This window comes from Acanthopagrus latus, chromosome 23 (assembly GCF_904848185.1).
Source record: "Acanthopagrus latus isolate v.2019 chromosome 23, fAcaLat1.1, whole genome shotgun sequence".
NCBI classification, from domain to species: Eukaryota; Metazoa; Chordata; class Actinopteri; order Spariformes; family Sparidae; genus Acanthopagrus; species Acanthopagrus latus.
Genome location: NC_051061.1, coordinates 13,495,624 through 13,512,920, shown reverse-complemented (window position 1 = coordinate 13,512,920; position 17,297 = coordinate 13,495,624). Strand labels below are relative to the sequence as shown.

General features: G+C 41.5%; 1 protein-coding gene across 2 annotated transcripts; it reads left to right on the top strand.

The window, feature by feature from the left end:
- The first annotated feature begins 6,216 nt into the window (after positions 1–6,216).
- Positions 6,217–15,869, top strand: tfap4 (transcription factor AP-4 (activating enhancer binding protein 4)). 2 transcript variants are annotated; one of them, XM_037089808.1, is made up of 7 exons: positions 6,217–6,570; positions 9,954–10,119; positions 10,245–10,343; positions 10,440–10,610; positions 10,718–10,867; positions 12,535–12,696; positions 12,819–15,869. In XM_037089808.1, the coding sequence occupies exons 1-7, from the start codon at positions 6,482–6,484 to the stop codon at positions 12,975–12,977; spliced, it is 996 nt and encodes a 331-aa protein (XP_036945703.1). In that variant the 5' UTR covers positions 6,217–6,481; the 3' UTR covers positions 12,978–15,869. The 2 variants fall into 2 exon arrangements, with proteins under 2 accessions (XP_036945703.1, XP_036945704.1); XM_037089809.1 differs by having other exon boundaries at positions 6,218–6,570; positions 10,739–10,867.
- Positions 15,870–17,297: the final 1,428 nt, after the last annotated feature.

Here is a 17,297-nt window from a genome sequence, read left to right as displayed (position 1 = left end):
TGTGATTTTGATTTTGGGCTATATTAATAAAATGGTCCTGACTCTGATTGTCAGATAAATGCTGAATAGCAGAGCCGATATTCTGCCAGGTCGACCCGTGGTCACTGAAGATGACAAGGACTTGAGCAGAAAAACCACAAACCCTCTAATAACATGACTTTATGTCGTAAAAATTTATGTCTCTCTAAAATGTGTCATAAAATGTCAACGATTACGCTGATTCTCTTCCTGGCATGGTGACCGCTTCCAGTCACAGCCGGCTATTCATCAAATCAGAACTGATTTGTTTTTTTCCCCCCATAGTAACAACACTATCAGATTACGATTACAAGATTGCATTGGAATTAAAAAGACATGAGTGGTCGGAGAAAGTGTTTGCATGTAATTTACAACAACATTTTGCAAAATAATTAATTGGGTTACAATGTTAGATTTGACATCAGTATTGGGATCTCTAACCTTTGTATTTACAGAGAGCACGAGAGCAAAACACTGAAATGTGAGTTTGTTATGTGTGTCACTTCCTCTCTATGCTTTAATAGCAATATACGACAGAAGAGCCCAATCTAAGTGACACTAAAATGCACATTACACCTCAGTACCACATGATTTGGTGAAGCTCATAGTGTTGAGCTGTTGTTGAGATGTTCTGGAGTGTTGATTAAGTTAAGTTCCTGCTAACCCCTCTCTCTTAACTCGTACAGCAAGAACAAAAAATTACTTTTATAAATCTAGTGTACGGTGAAATCTAATAGAGTCTTGTTGACAGTTCCTGAATGCTAATGCAGTTTTCCTGTGCGGCACATGTCACCATGCTTTTAATAGCAACTGTGACTGATACACCAGTGACCAGTGAAAAGGTATCCACACCATTGAGCAGCTACTCTAACGCAGGTCTGAAAACCTTAATAGTGACCATCACCACTGCTTTCATACATGTTCTTTCAGGGAAAATTGCTACCACTGAGACTACAATGAGATTATAAAATGGTGATAAACATATTATATCAAATTACAGACCTGTGTCTTTGCTATCTCAGTTTTCAAAAATACTCGAAAAATCGTTTGTAAACAGACTGGATAATTTTATGGAGAAATATGTGTTATTGAGTGACCATCAATATTGGTTTAGGAGCAACCAATCAACATCCTTAGCAGTGATGGAATTTATAGATAATCTAGCTACAGCCATAGATAAGAAACAATAGGCTCTAGGTGTTTTTGTTGATTTACGTAAAGCGTTTGATACAATGAATCATTCCTTACTACTGCAGAAACTGGAGCGTTATGGCTTAAGAGTTGTTACACTAAATTGGATAAGAAGTTATTTATATAATAGGTTTCATTATGTAGAAATTAATAATACTGTGTCACATTTTAGAAAAGTAACTTGCGGTGTTCCACAGGGTTCAGTATTGGGACCCAATTTATCTAAACATTATTTGAGTGACATTTGTACAGTATTTAATTTTAATTAATCAATTTTTAAAAAAGTTAAAATTCATTACATTTGCAGATGATACACATTTATTTTGTTCAAGACCAGACATTAAAGAACTGACAACAGAAGAAAAGGAGTTGACCATGTTAAAAGAATGGTTTTATATCAATATGTTATCATTAAATGAAACAAAATAAAATGTATTGTGTTTGGTGGTGTTAGAGCTAATTATGAAATTAAATTATTCCTAAATAGAGTAAAAATTGAAAGTAAATTCTTTGGAGTCATCATAAATCATAAATTCATTTGGAAGCCACATATAGAATACAAAAAGACATTATTTAGATCTATTGGTATTGTTTCCAAAGCAGGGGAAATTTTTGAACAAGTTGTTGAGCTATATCTGCGTATATTGTATTTCTCACTTACAATACCATATATGTCATATTGTGTATTCCCATCTGTATCTTTTTTTTTTTTAATTAAGAGAAAAATATATATATAATTCGAGAGGGTTGGGTTACTTTGAAATATGTAAGGTTAGAACTAATGTTAAATATAGATTTGTTTCATTTTTGGGAGTTAAATTATGGAATGGGCTCAATGATGAACTGAAATTGTGTAGATCACTGTTGAGTTTAAAAAAAATAATAATTAAGGATTACAAAGTAAAATGACTGAAAATTGAAATGATTTAGACGAATAATTTCCATTTTTATTATGTTTTTTCTTCTTTGTATCACTGATATTTTGGGTTATTTTATGGATTACACATGATAGGCAAAAATAAGTCATGGCTTCAGCTTATTCCCTTTTTGGCATGTGTGGTAATATTTTGTCAGTTGATTGCACATAATTTAAGTAATGTATATTGTAACCAAAATAAAACTATTCATTCATTCATCCATACACTGGTTTTGTTCTCATGTTTCTGCATTGTGTTGCTCTGAGTGCAGACTTGTACAAAATGTGCATCAGAAGCCTCTTTTTCACTTTTTCACCATTCGACCACTAGAGGGCATAAAGTGTCCTGAGAAGATTGGATCAACCCTGAAGCCCTCAGAAGCTTTATTCATTGCCAAGAATTGAGCACCGCATATTGAGATTCTGAGGGGGAGCAATAACTCTCAAACTAAGATCAAGTCCACAAATACATTAATGTTCTATAAAAATACAGATTGCATACGTATGTGCTAGAAACCCCTATGTGGTTTGCATTTTAAGATTCATACTCTGTCTCTTTGTGTTGAGAGACTAATTTAATCACTGATTATATGTTTTTAAAAAAAGACTCAAAATTTGTCCTTCTGTAGTTTAAAGGACACTGTGTAATTTTGGAGAAGAAAGCCAAACTCGGAATGTAATATTTGCCATATTAATACAAACTCAGAATTATATATTTTATTCCAAAACTGAATAAACAAGCTGTTCTCAGAGGTAAATAAGCTCCCCAGTACCCTGTTTGAAGCTAGAAAGGTGGCAGGGTCTGCCACATATGAACAGTAAAATGAAACTATGTTGTCCTGTTTTCAGTTTGTTTGTATTTTCTGTATATTCAGTCACAAAAACACAGACAGCTGTTTATCAAGTTGGTTTAGTAAAAAAACAAACAGTAAATGAACATCTTTATCTTCTGATTGATATGTCTTCCCCAAAACTACATACTGCACCTTTAGGTTTTATGTTCTAGGTTTAAAATATTGTTTACAAGTAATACAATCAGCAATTATTGCATGGAGCTAAAAACTTGTGGTATTGTATGTAGTAAATTTTACTGTAGTATTCAGTGTCCGCTGTTTTGGCTGAAAGACATATGACAACTTGTAATAGGCTACATAATAATTAAGAAGTTGGCTTCATGAAATTAAAGCAGCCTAACCTCCAATCTTTAGTTTTTATTGGTTAAAGTGTATATTACAATATCATGTGAACTGTAGCCTAAACAATAATTGGATTCAACCAGATAGCATAAATCAGTAAACACAAACAACACAGAGTATTATAATATTGCTAATAATGTAACATTATAAAAAAATTATACTACTTTGCCTTTGATGCAACATCTCTCAAGCCATGAGAGACGATAAAAACGATGACTTGTCCAGGTTCATTTGATGTTTTCGGCTTTGTTCCTATAGTTGGGCTGATGGGGAGGGAATACTTTTTGAGTTTAAAGAAAGAAAGACAGCTTTTATGTCTTTACTCTGAAGTATTATGTATTTCCCATTAATTACCTCAACTGTGGTGACACTGCACAATCTAATCTGTGCTGCCAGAGCTTCAAAATGAACCAAACATCTCTTTCACTTAATTTAATAGCATTAAACATCTCTAACTTTGTTTTGTGCCTTGTTTTGTGAAAACATCTTTCACTCACACTTGTCTACCCATCGTACAGCCAAAGCTGTATTGTGAGGACTGGACTTATCAGCAGGCAGAAGGGCCAAAGCTCACTGCTAGATTTCTTCTATTCTGTAGTTGAGATTTTCTTCTGGGGGAGCATGCCTCTCGGACTGACCTGGCGGTTCAGAGGTCCACCCACCATAGTCAGACGTAGTCATAGTCATACCTCGTCTGCTCTCTTTGTAAAAACCAGATACTGCAGGTAAGACTCAAGCTTCTTGGGTCTTGACTTGGGACTTGACACAACCTGTGACCTGCCCAAGTAAAATGACTTGTGACTTGGACTAACTGACTGCAGTCGCGTGTCTGCTAAACTGAAGCTATCTGATACATTTTGTGGAGTAAAAACAGAGTAACTGCCTCCAAAATGTCATGTAGTTGAAGTATAAAGCAGCAGAATATGGGAAAACCGAGTGGATAGGTAGCCTACCTCAATATTGTACTTCTGCACTGTATTTGAGAAAATATACTTAGTTACATTACATCACTGGTTCTATCTTATCTTTTTTATTTTATGGTGAGAATAACTGCCTTTTAAAGGGGCGATGTGCAGAGAAAAGGAATTCTAACTAAAGATTCCAATATTTACAATATTAATGAGGTAATAATACAAACACAGAGATATTTGTTTTTTTCCATAACTGAATAAACAAGCTGTCCTCACCATTTGAAGCTAGAAAGGTGGCAGGGTCCGCCACATATAAACAAAGTAAAACAGTTTGAAACCGTGTTGTCATTTAAGGCCAGTTTGTTTATTCATTCATGAAAACAAAGACAGTTTGTTTGTTTAGCCACAACATTTCATCAATGAAGATCTTTCTCTTTCATCCCTAGTTCTACATAATGCACCTTTAAATTACAACATCTCCCACGTGTCCTCCTGTGCCTCCACATAAATCACTGCCTTGTACATGAAGGTCATTCCTTTCAACATCTGTGTTTTAAATCAAGCGCTGAAGATGTTGCTGTGAAAAAAAGAGGCTCAACAGTCGACAGCTGCACCAGTGAGGTGAGACTAATGAATCAAATCTCAACACTGTGCCTTCCCTCCAGTCCACACACACGCAGACAGCCTGCCGCTGCAGCTCTCTCACATTTCCGGGTGCAAAAAAACAAAAAAAAAACAAAGTCACTGCTCCCATTTTGTGTCTGGCTTTTCGCTCCTTGCGCGTCGCAGCCGCTGTTAAACCTCCCAAATTACTGTGATGTGCCTTCCTGTTCAGCCGCTGCAACACCCAAAATGGTGAAGCCACACACACACACACACACACACACACACACGTCCAGCCGTGCTCGTGCTGCGTGTCAGACAGCAGTCTGTCCCTAAAAGCCCTCCCCGGTGCGCTGTTGCTGTGCAGCTCTGCCAACCCGTCAGCTGATCCCTCTTGTTCTCTTATCGCAGCTGTTGAGAGTATCCGCCCCTGTAGTAGTGCTGCTCTTCTGTTTTTTCTTCTTCGCTGTTATCAAGGCGCAATCTGCTGTAAAAAAAAAAAAGAAAAAAGAAAAAAAAAAGGATAGTTTCAGATGACTCCAGGCGTTGTGATCGCACCCCATAACCACCCGGTCGCCTTCATTTTGGGGAAATGCTTTCAATGTTTATGAAACAAGAGAAAATCAAAGGCGCATTTTAAGAGGAAAACACGCGTTATGATAATCACCACCCGGATGATTAATTAGCATTTATCATTTTACATCTAATCTTTCATTAGCAGCCCTTTTAAAAAATAATCATATTCCTATTAAAACCCACATAATCCCCCCTTTTCTTTTCTTTCTTTTTTTTTTTTACCACGACATGTGCGTCTTCATGACTCCAGGCGTTGTGATTACACCCATTGATCACCTGATCACCTTCATTTTGGGAATGCTATCAATTTTAATCAAACTAGGAGAAAAAAAAATCAATTTTCGAATCATTTTTTAGAGAAACACATATTTGAGATTTTTTTTCAGATAATCACCACCTGGGTAATTCATTCACACTAATCATTACATGTTTTTATGTTTCTAATTTTTTATTATTGTTGTTGTTGTTTTTACTTTATTCCAATACCACACAATCCCCCTTTTTTTTACCCTCCACATGTGCGTTTTCATGTCTGCGCTAAATAGTCCTTTGTTTACATGCAGTCCTCCGTCTCTGCGGAAGGAGGCTTTTTTTTTTTTTGCTAGTGCAGTGTGACTCCTACCAGCTGTTTCCCGCCTTGAAAGCCATCCGATCAGCTGCGCACACACACACACACACACACACGGTCATGCAGAGAGAAAGCAAAGGGGAGGGAGAGAGAGAGAGAGAGAGAGAGAGAGAGAGAGAGAGAGAGAGAGAGAGAGAGAGAGAGAGCGCCACACACAACGAGGGAACCCCATCAGCTGGAAGTCGAGTAACATTACAACTCTCAGCAGCCTCAAACTACTACATTACACAGGCGAGGGACTCGTATCTTCCTTGAGGATTTAACCCCGAGTCGGATCACGGGATTTTTTTTTTTTTGCTCTCTAACGTCATCATTTTTCTTTTTTTTCTTTTTCTTTTTTTGCTTTCATCCTTACAGGAGACTGTTTGCTGTTTTGGGGGTGTTTTTTTTTCTTCTTTTTTATTTTATTTTTCAGGGGGGGCAAAACTGGCGAGAGGCGAGCATGGAGTATTTCATGGTACCAGCTCAGAAGGTGCCCTCCTTGCAACATTTCAGAAAAACGGAGAAAGAAGTGATCGGAGGTCTTTGTAGGTATGTGTGCGTGTGTGTATGCGTGTGTGTGTGCGTGTGTACACGAGCCGCTCCGCTCACGCACGCACGCCGTGTGCGTTTTCTAAATATTGTGATGGGTTCTTATTCCGAGACGTGTGTTTTTTGGAGTACACGCACTTGGCGGACGGCGCTGAGGCAAACATGCTTGATCCGATCTGTTATTGTGTACACGACCCACTCACGGGCAGCTGCGGGCTTTAATTGTCGCCGAACGCCGGGGTTCGATTGCGTCCGAGCGACTGTGGGGGTCCGGCTCGGACCCCAGCATCCCCGTCGTGGTGTTATTTCGCACATTTGAGGGCGAAATCTCTGTATTTTGAGGCTAACAAACATAAACCACGTGGTTCCGTGCACACCACGCTGCTGCCCCGCTCCGGAGCGCATCCCTGCTCTATTTATCCTCAAATTACCCCTCTTGTTTCACCTATAGGTGCGGGGAATTGCGTAAAGAAAGGGAAGGTGGTACTAGCGGGTGTCAGTCAGTGTGATGGGGTCTACTTGTGTCGCGCACAGCCGAGCGGGCTTGCCGATTTCGCTCAGAGCGACCTGAAGTTATTGTGGGTAGTGCGGCCATGCTTGTGGCTTCAGCTTAAAGTGATGAGGGGGTCTGGCGTGTGTTTCCTGTTTATGGCGCACTGTTTTTCCTCGCTCGCGCCGTGAAAATGTGCGAGTGTTGTCGAAATGGGCCCCCACTCGACGTGGCGACAGTTTTCAAGGTGTTTCCGCGCGCCTCGCACGCGCCACGGAGTCGCCTCCACTGCGTCTTTTTCATCCCGCACCTCTGCCATGCTGCCTGCCGCATTGTTATAATGGCGGAGGACACGGAAAGTCTGCTAGGAGCACGGAGGTGGTGTCGGGCACTGTCGCCGGAGAAGGGGCGTTTGATTTGGCCTGATGTGGTCACATTTGCTCCGGTGTGTCCGCTGAAGGGACGTTTTTGGTGTTCGCGGGGAGGAAGGGAAATTAAAAGTGGTGTTATTAATAAGGGGGTGTGTGTGTCGCGGAAGGCCCTTCGATACGTCCGCAGCCCTGTTTGAAGAGGGAGGCGGAGGGATCCGCTGCTGCCTGCCTGCTGATAGTTGAACGCGGGCAGTCTGGGAAATGTAGTCCTTGTGTGTGGTTTTTTTTTTCAAACTCGTCATCGTGAGTCACAGAAAAGCTGCACAAACATGGAAAGTCTATCCAGATGTAACACAGACTGTGTGTTAAATACTTATTTAAAATGAGGGGGGAAAAAACTAAAACTACTTTAAACGATGCAACTCCATTATATAACTCTATAAGTAGGTGTCTTACAATTTAAAATAAATAAATAAATAAAACATGTATTTTCAGTTTTCTTCAGGATTGCAAAGAAAAAAAAATGATCACAATAATTTTCTTTATAGATTAAACGTTCTTTATCTGTAACATGTTTGTTAATAGTGGAAACTAGGGTTGCAATGATAGCTGTCTGAAAGAAATGCCATGATTTTCACAGTATTACACAGTTGTTAAAATCAGTTAACTGAGCCCTGTTGGTGCCATTTGTAAAAACAAGTTGATTTTTGAGTCTCACTCCCAACTCGTCAAATAATGAGACTCCGGGTTTCCCACATTGTCATCGTCGTTGCTATGGGATGACAGCCCGTCCTACAGTCCCGAAGTGTACATATTTGATGAGAAGATGGACGTGAGAGTCAAAACTCAACTTTTCTTGCAAATAGCACCTTTTAACTGAATGAAAGCAGATTGTGTCTTTGCTGGATGGGCACTTAACCAAAATTTCGATAAAATACTGTGTTCTGACAGGCATAAGACTTGATATAGATATGAAATGTTATTCTTTAATAACAGTAATATGGTAGCATTCAACATCTTATTAAAGCACATGTACACACCTTCCAACTGTGTTGTATCTTGAAAGTGGTTTGACTATTTAGGCTCCAAAAAATCTAAACACTGAACATTTTCAGCAGTCGCACCGGTGCGCCTGTGTGCTGTGATTTAAATGCATCATTAGTCCTGTTACAATCATTTAGATAGCTTCTAACAAATTCCATTAAAATGTGTTACTGAGTCATCCTACATGGCAAAGTTAGGTGCACCAGTGTAAAAGGTTAGTCTGGATCACTGCAACACGAGTGGAAAATAGTTGGAAAATGCCCGTGGTGATGCCTTCAGGTGTCTGGAGATCGACCAACAGTCCAAAACAGAGATTTGAAAGACTTCAGATTTATCAAGCGTTAATAATCTTGCGGAACAATATTCTGATTTCAGCGATCTATTGACTGGTACTACTTCAAACTCCTGCTTGAAGCTTTTAATCCAATCTAACTGGGAACCAGTCTGTTCCTCTGTACTGGTTTGTGTTTGTGTGATACGGTGAAGTCCAGGCCCAGTTGGTCATGTTTTGGCAGTGGATGTGTTTGTTGGATGTGCTGCTGCAGTGTTGGTACGTGTGTGTGTGTGTGTGTGTGTGTGTGTGTGTGTGTGTGTGTGTGTGTGTGTACACACGCTCCTTTTCTCATCTGTGTCTGCACAATTGTTCACAGTGTTTGCACTGAGGCAGCTGAGTCAGTACAGATAAGAGCTCGGCCAGAGAGGGTCCCACAGATACCGAGCTTGATACAGACAGAGGATGTTAGAGGAAGTTCGCCTAGAATTTCCCCACAACCGAATTACGGCGTATGGCAAACTGCGTCTCTTCTGTAATATTAACAGAGTCAGTGCTGCTCCTAATTACATCTCAGGGAAGCAGACAACTGGAGTTACCAGCAGTGGGACCTTTGAAAAGATACCGTGGCTCTTACCATGTTTGGTGCTTACAAGGCGTGCGGTGAAGTGTCGGTACTTCATCCGTCACAACTTGGATTGCACAGCATGCATATTAAATGTGACACCCAACACCTGTTCAGAAGTGAGATGAGGTTATAACAAGTGCATTGCATTTAACCCTGGATAGCAACACTCACGAAGCTTTAGATTTTTAAATGCGTTACTGTTCGCCTTAGGTTGTTAAAAGTATCACTGCTTTCATACAGGGCTACGGACTGCGACCATTTTTAGAGACAATGTGACAATATTAGACAAAAGGAGAGAAAAGGTGTCTTCTTTGTTTTAGGATGTATTTTCTATTTGCCATGGTTTCGAACAAGGTATCGAGTATCTTTTTTCTTTCCCCCTTTAGACTAGTATTGTATAGGCATTAGGCATGGGACGATTTTAACATTTCATGACAAGATTATCCTGGCGAAAATAAGTGCGCTCCGCGATCAACGTTTTCTGTGTCTCTTAAGATGATGCCCAAAAGGCGTGTTTTATTTCCCTCCTTTGTCCAACACCGGCTGCAACTCTCCCCCCTTGTGTCCTCCCCCCTGTAGTCTGGCCAACATTCCTCTGACCCCAGAAACGGCCCGGGACCAAGAGAGGCGAATTCGCAGAGAGATTGCCAACAGCAACGAGCGTCGGCGTATGCAGAGCATCAATGCTGGATTCCAGTCACTTAAAACACTCATCCCACACAGCGATGGAGAGAAGCTCAGTAAGGTGGGTCACAAACAGAGAGGGAGCTTGAAATTAGGTGATGAGTTAGATGTATCTGTAGCGGCTCTGATCTCGCCTTCAAAAAAAACAAACCTGTAACCCTGTTGTTTATCTCTTTCTTCCCGCAGGCTGCCATCCTGCAACAGACAGCAGAGTACATTTTCACTTTGGAGCAGGAGAAGACGCGGCTATTGCAGCAGAACAGTCAGCTGAAACGAATCATACAAGTAGGCCATCGCCGCACCTGGTACCTCGATAGAGCCGCTTTCTTATGTCTTGTTCATTTGACACAGAATCATTCAATTTCTGTTCGCCCTTTGTAGGAGTTGAGCGGTTCTTCCCCTAAGAGGAGGCGTGCGGAGGAGAAAGACGAGGGGATTGGGTCACCAGACATCCTGGAGGAGGAAAAGGCCGAGGACCTGAGGAGGGAGATGATCGAGTTAAGGCAGCAGCTGGAGAAAGAGCGCTCGGTCAGGATGATGCTGGAAGATCAGGTCAGGGTCAACCGAAACGCACTGTCACAAATCTGAACGCAAAAGCAGCGGCTAACGTGGTCTCTGCGAGGCTAACTCGTTCTATTCTCCCCTGCCCTGTGCGGCAGATGCGTTCGCTCGATGCTCAGCTGTACCCAGAGAAACTGAAGGCGATCGCCCAGCAGGTCCAGGAGCAGCAGGCCCAAACACAGAGCCTCGTTCATCTGCAGCAGCACCAGCAGCTGGAGCGGGACCTCACTCCAGCCCACAGCCCACAGGTCCGGAACATGAGTCTGACTCACACACACACAAACAGTGGGAGCCTTTGAGAATCCTGCTCATGTGCTGATAAACTTCACCTTTTGTTGTAACTGGTTATAATTAGTGATTTTCTTTGGTCGATTTTATCATTAAAGCCTCTTTCACACACACTGAAAGAGAAAATGACTGGGATAACTTTTCGGTCAACGCTAGTGATTTGCACTAGTCAAACATGAAGCTATATTCCAAAAACGTTTCTGCTCAAAGCCTTTTCACACACACCATAGAGAGGCGAAGTCACACCCCTTCTGGCGAAACACCATGGGGCCCTTATTCCAGAAAAAAATATATGGTTGTGAAGGCGAGGGACAAAAAAAATTGTGTTTTTGAATTTAAAAGATTGTTTTAACCCAAGAAAGGCTGCACTTCTGAACGTGTCTTTAACATTTTAAAGACTGTTTGTCCTGGTGACACTCCACGCTACCTAACATTTAACTACGTTTTTCAAAGAAACGTTTTCACGTCCGTGTGTTTTGAAAACCAGTGTTTATTTTGAGCTCATTAGCTATAAATTCATCAGACAGCTGGACAGAAACCAGCCCGCCCTCCTGTGCTAAGCTGCGGATTCTGAGTCAATCATTTTGTAGCACACACCTGAGCTAATCTCACGTTGCGCTGTAGATGCCACGCTGACAGTCTTTTCCACGTCCGGAGTTAGAGCTGTCAACAGCTAAGACACATTTACAGTGTGTTAAACGAGCGGCTCACAGATCTTTCTGCTGTCCCGACAGCCACAGGATCCTGTTTCTACAGACCAGCCCTCAACTGAACACGATGCCAAATCAATGGCCGTGTCCTGTCTGCTCATCCAGTACTCGTGGCAGCTAGGCGCTCGTCGTTAAAGATGACTGATAGTCTGGTTTTGTCATGTGACGCTTTGTGACTCCCCGAGCAGAGCTGAGCGATATGACTGTAAGTCGATACCAGTGCAAATTGATGGAATTAACTCAAGAACAATATATAACTAGAAGTTAAATCAACTCTTACTGGAATATACCATGACATCGTATCACATTTGATATTCTAAAGGTGCATTTTTTTATCCTCCGAAACTACAAAGTGCCCCTTTGATTTATTAGATTATCAAAGCAGATACTTACAATGAAGGGATTAAATGTGCATCGTGTCGTTCATCAGAAACAGTCAACAAAAGGTCAGCTAACTAACTTTTCTACATCTCGCTAACATCAGACTCGAAAGTGCCAGAAAAAGCTTATAAATGGATCTTGAGTGAGGAGTGATCAGTCAAGTTAAGAGGGGTTGCCACTGTGGACTTATGAACACAAGTTCATATAAATCTACAGCACCACTTTTAAGGAGTGCTCTCCTGAGAAATCAGAGAATCGCTGACGTGCGTCAGTTAATTTTTGTTAGGCGAAGCTCGAAAACACACACAAGTTCCCCAAACATATGGACATGAGAAAACATCTGGCCTGGTGAATATTCAATCCTCTGCCCAGCTGGATTCCCAATTATGAGCATGTGCACATGATTTTTTAAATATTTATCATGGTATCAGAGTGTGATTTTAATTATACTTTTATTTCACTTCTTCACGTTACAATCTGTTATCACAGTCTAGTGGTAACATGACAATTGCATAATAATTGCCCCTTTCTTCTAGGTTTTGGCCCCGGCGACCCCCCCTGCACCTACACACCATGCCACGGTCATCGTCCCTGCACCGGCCCAGCCTCCCCATCATGTCACCGTGGTAACCATGGGCCCAACATCAGTTATCAATACGGTGTCCACATCTCGACAGAACCTGGACACCATCGTTCAAGTAAGAATCATCACAGGGCAAACTTTTGAAATCGTCCCTGGCTGGGAAGGCTTTCAGATCCAAACACTAGAGGGTGCTGTTGTCACTGACATCACCCGTCACCCTTCCCCTTCTCTCTGCAGGCAATCCAGCACATCGAGGGCACCCAGGGGAAAGGGTGCGTGGGCGAGGAGGAGCAGCGGAGGGCGGTCATCGTCACCTCGGGGCGCGTCCTGTCCGACGCGGCGGGCTCAGACACGGCTTCAAACAGCGACGGGCCCGACGACTGCTCACTGCCCTGAGTTCATCCCGTAACCGCCTCGCAGTCAACATACACGCACACACTTACACACACTTAAAAGGGCCCAAGCAGACCAGGGCTACAGGAGGCGACGGCACTCTTGTTCAGTGGACATTAACAGGGCTGGTAGGCAGATTAAAGCACTCGTTTTCTTTTTGTTTCTTCCTTTTCAGTGCGAAACTCTTGCATATTGTACCGTAGGCAGCCCGAATAGGTTTACACTTAGACACTCATGCAGTCTCGTCTGCATCCTTTCTCTGCTAATCCCTAACCCCCTGCTGTCACTCACATGCTCAAACTCATGTCTGTTCAAACTGTAGAAAAGGTTATTAGGGCGACCACTTCACTAACCGATGTATAAATGTTCGGTCATACTGGATACTAGAATTCTCGAATGTCTGCTTAGCGCCGCCATCGATCACCGGGGACCGTTCTCTTCGTTACGTCCCCTGAAGCCATGTGACTGAGCCGCGAAACAGGAGACAAAAGTCGATGAAGGGCCCAGCAGCGCGGCGTCATCACCACCCAACACCAGAGCTTTTTTTTTTTTTTTTCAAAAGATGAACATCCTTTAAACCTCCTTCTCTGAGCTGAAGGAGAGACACTGTGAGCCAACAAGACTTCTCTCAAAAAGTTCCACCGTTTTTAGACATCTGGTTTGAAAGAATATGTTATTTTACTCTTGTGATGTCTGCTTTTCTTCATGTTTTCTCTAAGGCTCCCTCAGCCAGCCAGTTAAAGTGATTGTACTGGAAGAAAAAAAAAAGAAAAAAAGAAGCTACTTTTCAAGGCTGACAAACGCTCACAGCAAATGAAGCGAAGCTTGGGAAGAGAGAGTGCACTTACAGGTTCACAGCTCTGTTTTTTTTCTTTTGTTTGTTTATTTGTTTGTTTGTTGCCATTTTTTTACTGGGCTGGGTTCCCAGTAATCCCACATATGTATTAGGCATGTTCTTTTTCGTTTTACTCATGGCCTGACAAAAAGAAAAATCAGTGCTTTTGCATTTTCTTGACACCCCTCCCCTCTTGCATATAAAAGCACCTGGCTTGTTAAATAAGCTAATCTGTGGCCCGCTCTCGAGTGATTTCCACTGGTGTGTGTGTGTGCCTGTGTGTGCGTCCGCTTTTTAGCGTTTTTTTCGAATCAGCAGCGGTGGCCCAGACTCTGGCAGTCTGCAGCAGCACCGCCCTCGCCTTGAAATCGAGGCACGTCTATGTGTGTACTCACACATAAAAAACACAACTGACATACAATCACTTGTTCGCCCAATCGTCGGGGCCGCTTCTACTTAGCCCTTAACAGTGTAGTTTCTTGTCCAACACGTTTGGACAGCGATCCAAGCAGACATCAAAATACAAGGAAAAATGCCCAGTGAAATAGTTTGAATGTGCCATGGAGGTGACTGGGTTGACCACACATGCTCTATGCATCTCTTTACATGCATCACTTGTCCTCGTCTCCGTGCTCTTTACATGTCTCTGCTCTGATCGTACTTAAATCGTGCTTTTTTTTTTCTTCTTCTTCTTCGCCTGGTCGGTTGACAGACACACTTTAAGACATGTAGCTGAGAGAGGCAGCAGCTTGCCTTACTTACAGTCCGTGGGTGCAGGGAGGCACTGTGAAGCCAGCCTTAACACAGCCCCTGGGTTCTGAGAGACGTACCTGAACACTTGATCCAGGCCCCTGGAAATCCTTTCCAAACAGGCTCGCGAACACCCGGGGTTGTGTTTAGAATATATATTCCAAGTTATCTTGTCTGTTTCGCTTATGTTTGTTTTGTTATGTATGCTTCAAAAACGAACAGGAACAAGTTGCTGGTATACTAATTACGGTCAAGCACTCCTGATGTTTCCCCTGTGTAGATTTGAAACCGTTTTGGGCCCCTTTAGTGTGCACTATGAAAGCCAGATGTTAAAATGAAATGTTTACATTCCATAAAATATTACTTTTTTTTTAAAATACCAGGTAGCTTTTCGAAAGTTACGCCTGGTATGTTTAGAAATAACTGTTGCATTTACAGCTTTTGACGCATCGCCATGATTGGAGCCGCCAGCATTGATGTATAGATGGAGTTTTGAACTGCTGGACAGATTATGTGTTCAAATCGAGCGCACCTCATCTATCATAATTCACGTCATGGAACTGCCCTTTAAAAAAAAAAAAACAACAAAATATTGATGTCAGCTGCACTGAAACGAGTGACGCAAAACTAAATCATGGGATGTATTCCCAGTACTTATCACTATATAGAGAAAGGGGATTCCTGGATATGGAAAACATGGTCTGCAAGCTCTGCTTTGCGTAGAGCCTCTGCTTTTTTTCCCCCCGAACTGTTTTATTTCCATCGGTGTTTTTACACTCTGTTCTACGTGTTAGGAAACATTAACGTGGACATATCAGATTGTCAGATGAGTTGGGGTGGGTCTGGGGATCATTTAATGGGGTCAAGATTACAAAGCACTTACTGTACTATACTGGAGTCTGCCTCTTTCTTTTGTATAAAGGGGCATCTCCTCAGCTGAAGCTCTTGAGGTTATGAGTAGAAACCGCACAGCTGTGTATCCCCCCCACCTTTCCCTCCATGTCCATCCTACATCTTGTCCCGTTTGTCTCCTCACATCATCTTTGTTTATTTTTTTATTTCTTATGCTGTCTTTGTTGATCTGTCATCTATATCTCTTGTCTCCCTACACATTTTTTTGCAGCTCCCTCTTCTTCTTTTGTCTGTTCTCTGTACATTTTTGTTAGACCTGTCTGTGTATATGGTCATCAAGAAGCTATTTTGTTTTTTTGTTATTTTTTTTTTCTTTTTAAGAGAAATGTTTTGGGGATAAAGAGGCTTGTGCCTTTGTAAAGACAGAATAATAAAGTTTGTACTTTGTTTTTTACGCATTGGGCCTTCTGTGTGTGTGTCTTTCTTTACTGTGTTTGTTTCTTCAAAATAAGCATCTCACTCTGAAAGGGACACTGTGTAGTTTTCACAGAGAAATTCAAACTCAGAAATATTCATTTCTTCCATAGCTGCATAAATATATCTTCTCAGAGAAAAACGAGCTCCCCAGAACACTGTTTGAAGCTACAATGGTGGCAGGGTCCGCCACATATAAACAAAGTAAAACGGTATTAAATTTTTTGGTATCCTTTAGTTTGTTTACTCAGTCATGACAAGAAAGTTTGTTTATTTAGTTTGTTTGGGCATAAAAAGTGCACCTTTTATACTAATTCTCATCTGCGGTGTTAAAATGGGATATTAATAACATAACCAGCTGATTTTGCCTCCTCTCCAGCTCTGGTTGGCTGTCACTCAAGTGGTACAGTTGATGCACAAGTGTCTGTTCCTGATTGGTGGCCTCCGGGATATTAAAGCCCACCCCTCCACACAGCTCGCCAGCTCATTGCTAAATTAAGACCGACCACCGTCCCTACCACAGTTCAAATGTACACTGGGGACAGTAGGTGGCATCTCTTTGCCATCATCCCCCCCGACACATATAATCAATTCCAAGCCTCTTGTTCACACCATCACACGTCTCTACAGATGGTTGAGCTTTCTTTTTTCATTTTTTATATATATCGTAACAATACAATAACATTACATGAATTACGTGACCTGGACATGGACATTTATAATGGAAGTTGCTAACCATTGATAAAGTTAAGCTGTATGTTATGTGCACCTGACTTAGTCTGTTATATTATATAATTATGAACTAAACTAAACTAACAAGAGATGTGTCAGTCTGAAGCAATGGTGTAACAGCTAAGTAGTTATGAACATTTATTTCCACTCAGATTTTGTGGAGTTTGATATCACGCGTGCATTTTTTATTGTCAAGCTAATTTTCCAGAAGCTTTAAATGTCCCACACTACAGAAAGTAAGATTTTAATGTCTCTTTTGATCATGAAGCAGGTCCAAATTCTATGTAATTACTGTGAATGTATTGAAGCAGAAGTTGTGAAAATAGTGTATAATTAAATAGGTAGCTGAATAAATAAATGTGAATTATCTAAATAAATACCACTGGGTGCAAAACTGGCTGTACACTAATGCCTTAATTATAATGTTTTAACATAAATACAATTATGAAGTCAGTGTTTGTACTTTCTGTCTAAATAATAACATGTACATTGGCTGAATTCATGAATAAATGCCCCCATAATTCCTAACTCAGATGCTGTAACTTCCTGGCCGAAGCGTGACTACAGTCTGGATGTCTGAATTTACTGGTCTGAGGCTTTACAAACTAACTGTATCAGCCATTCTCCATTGCTCACAGTCATGTATATGCTGTTATTTTCCACTGCCAGCGATAGCAGCA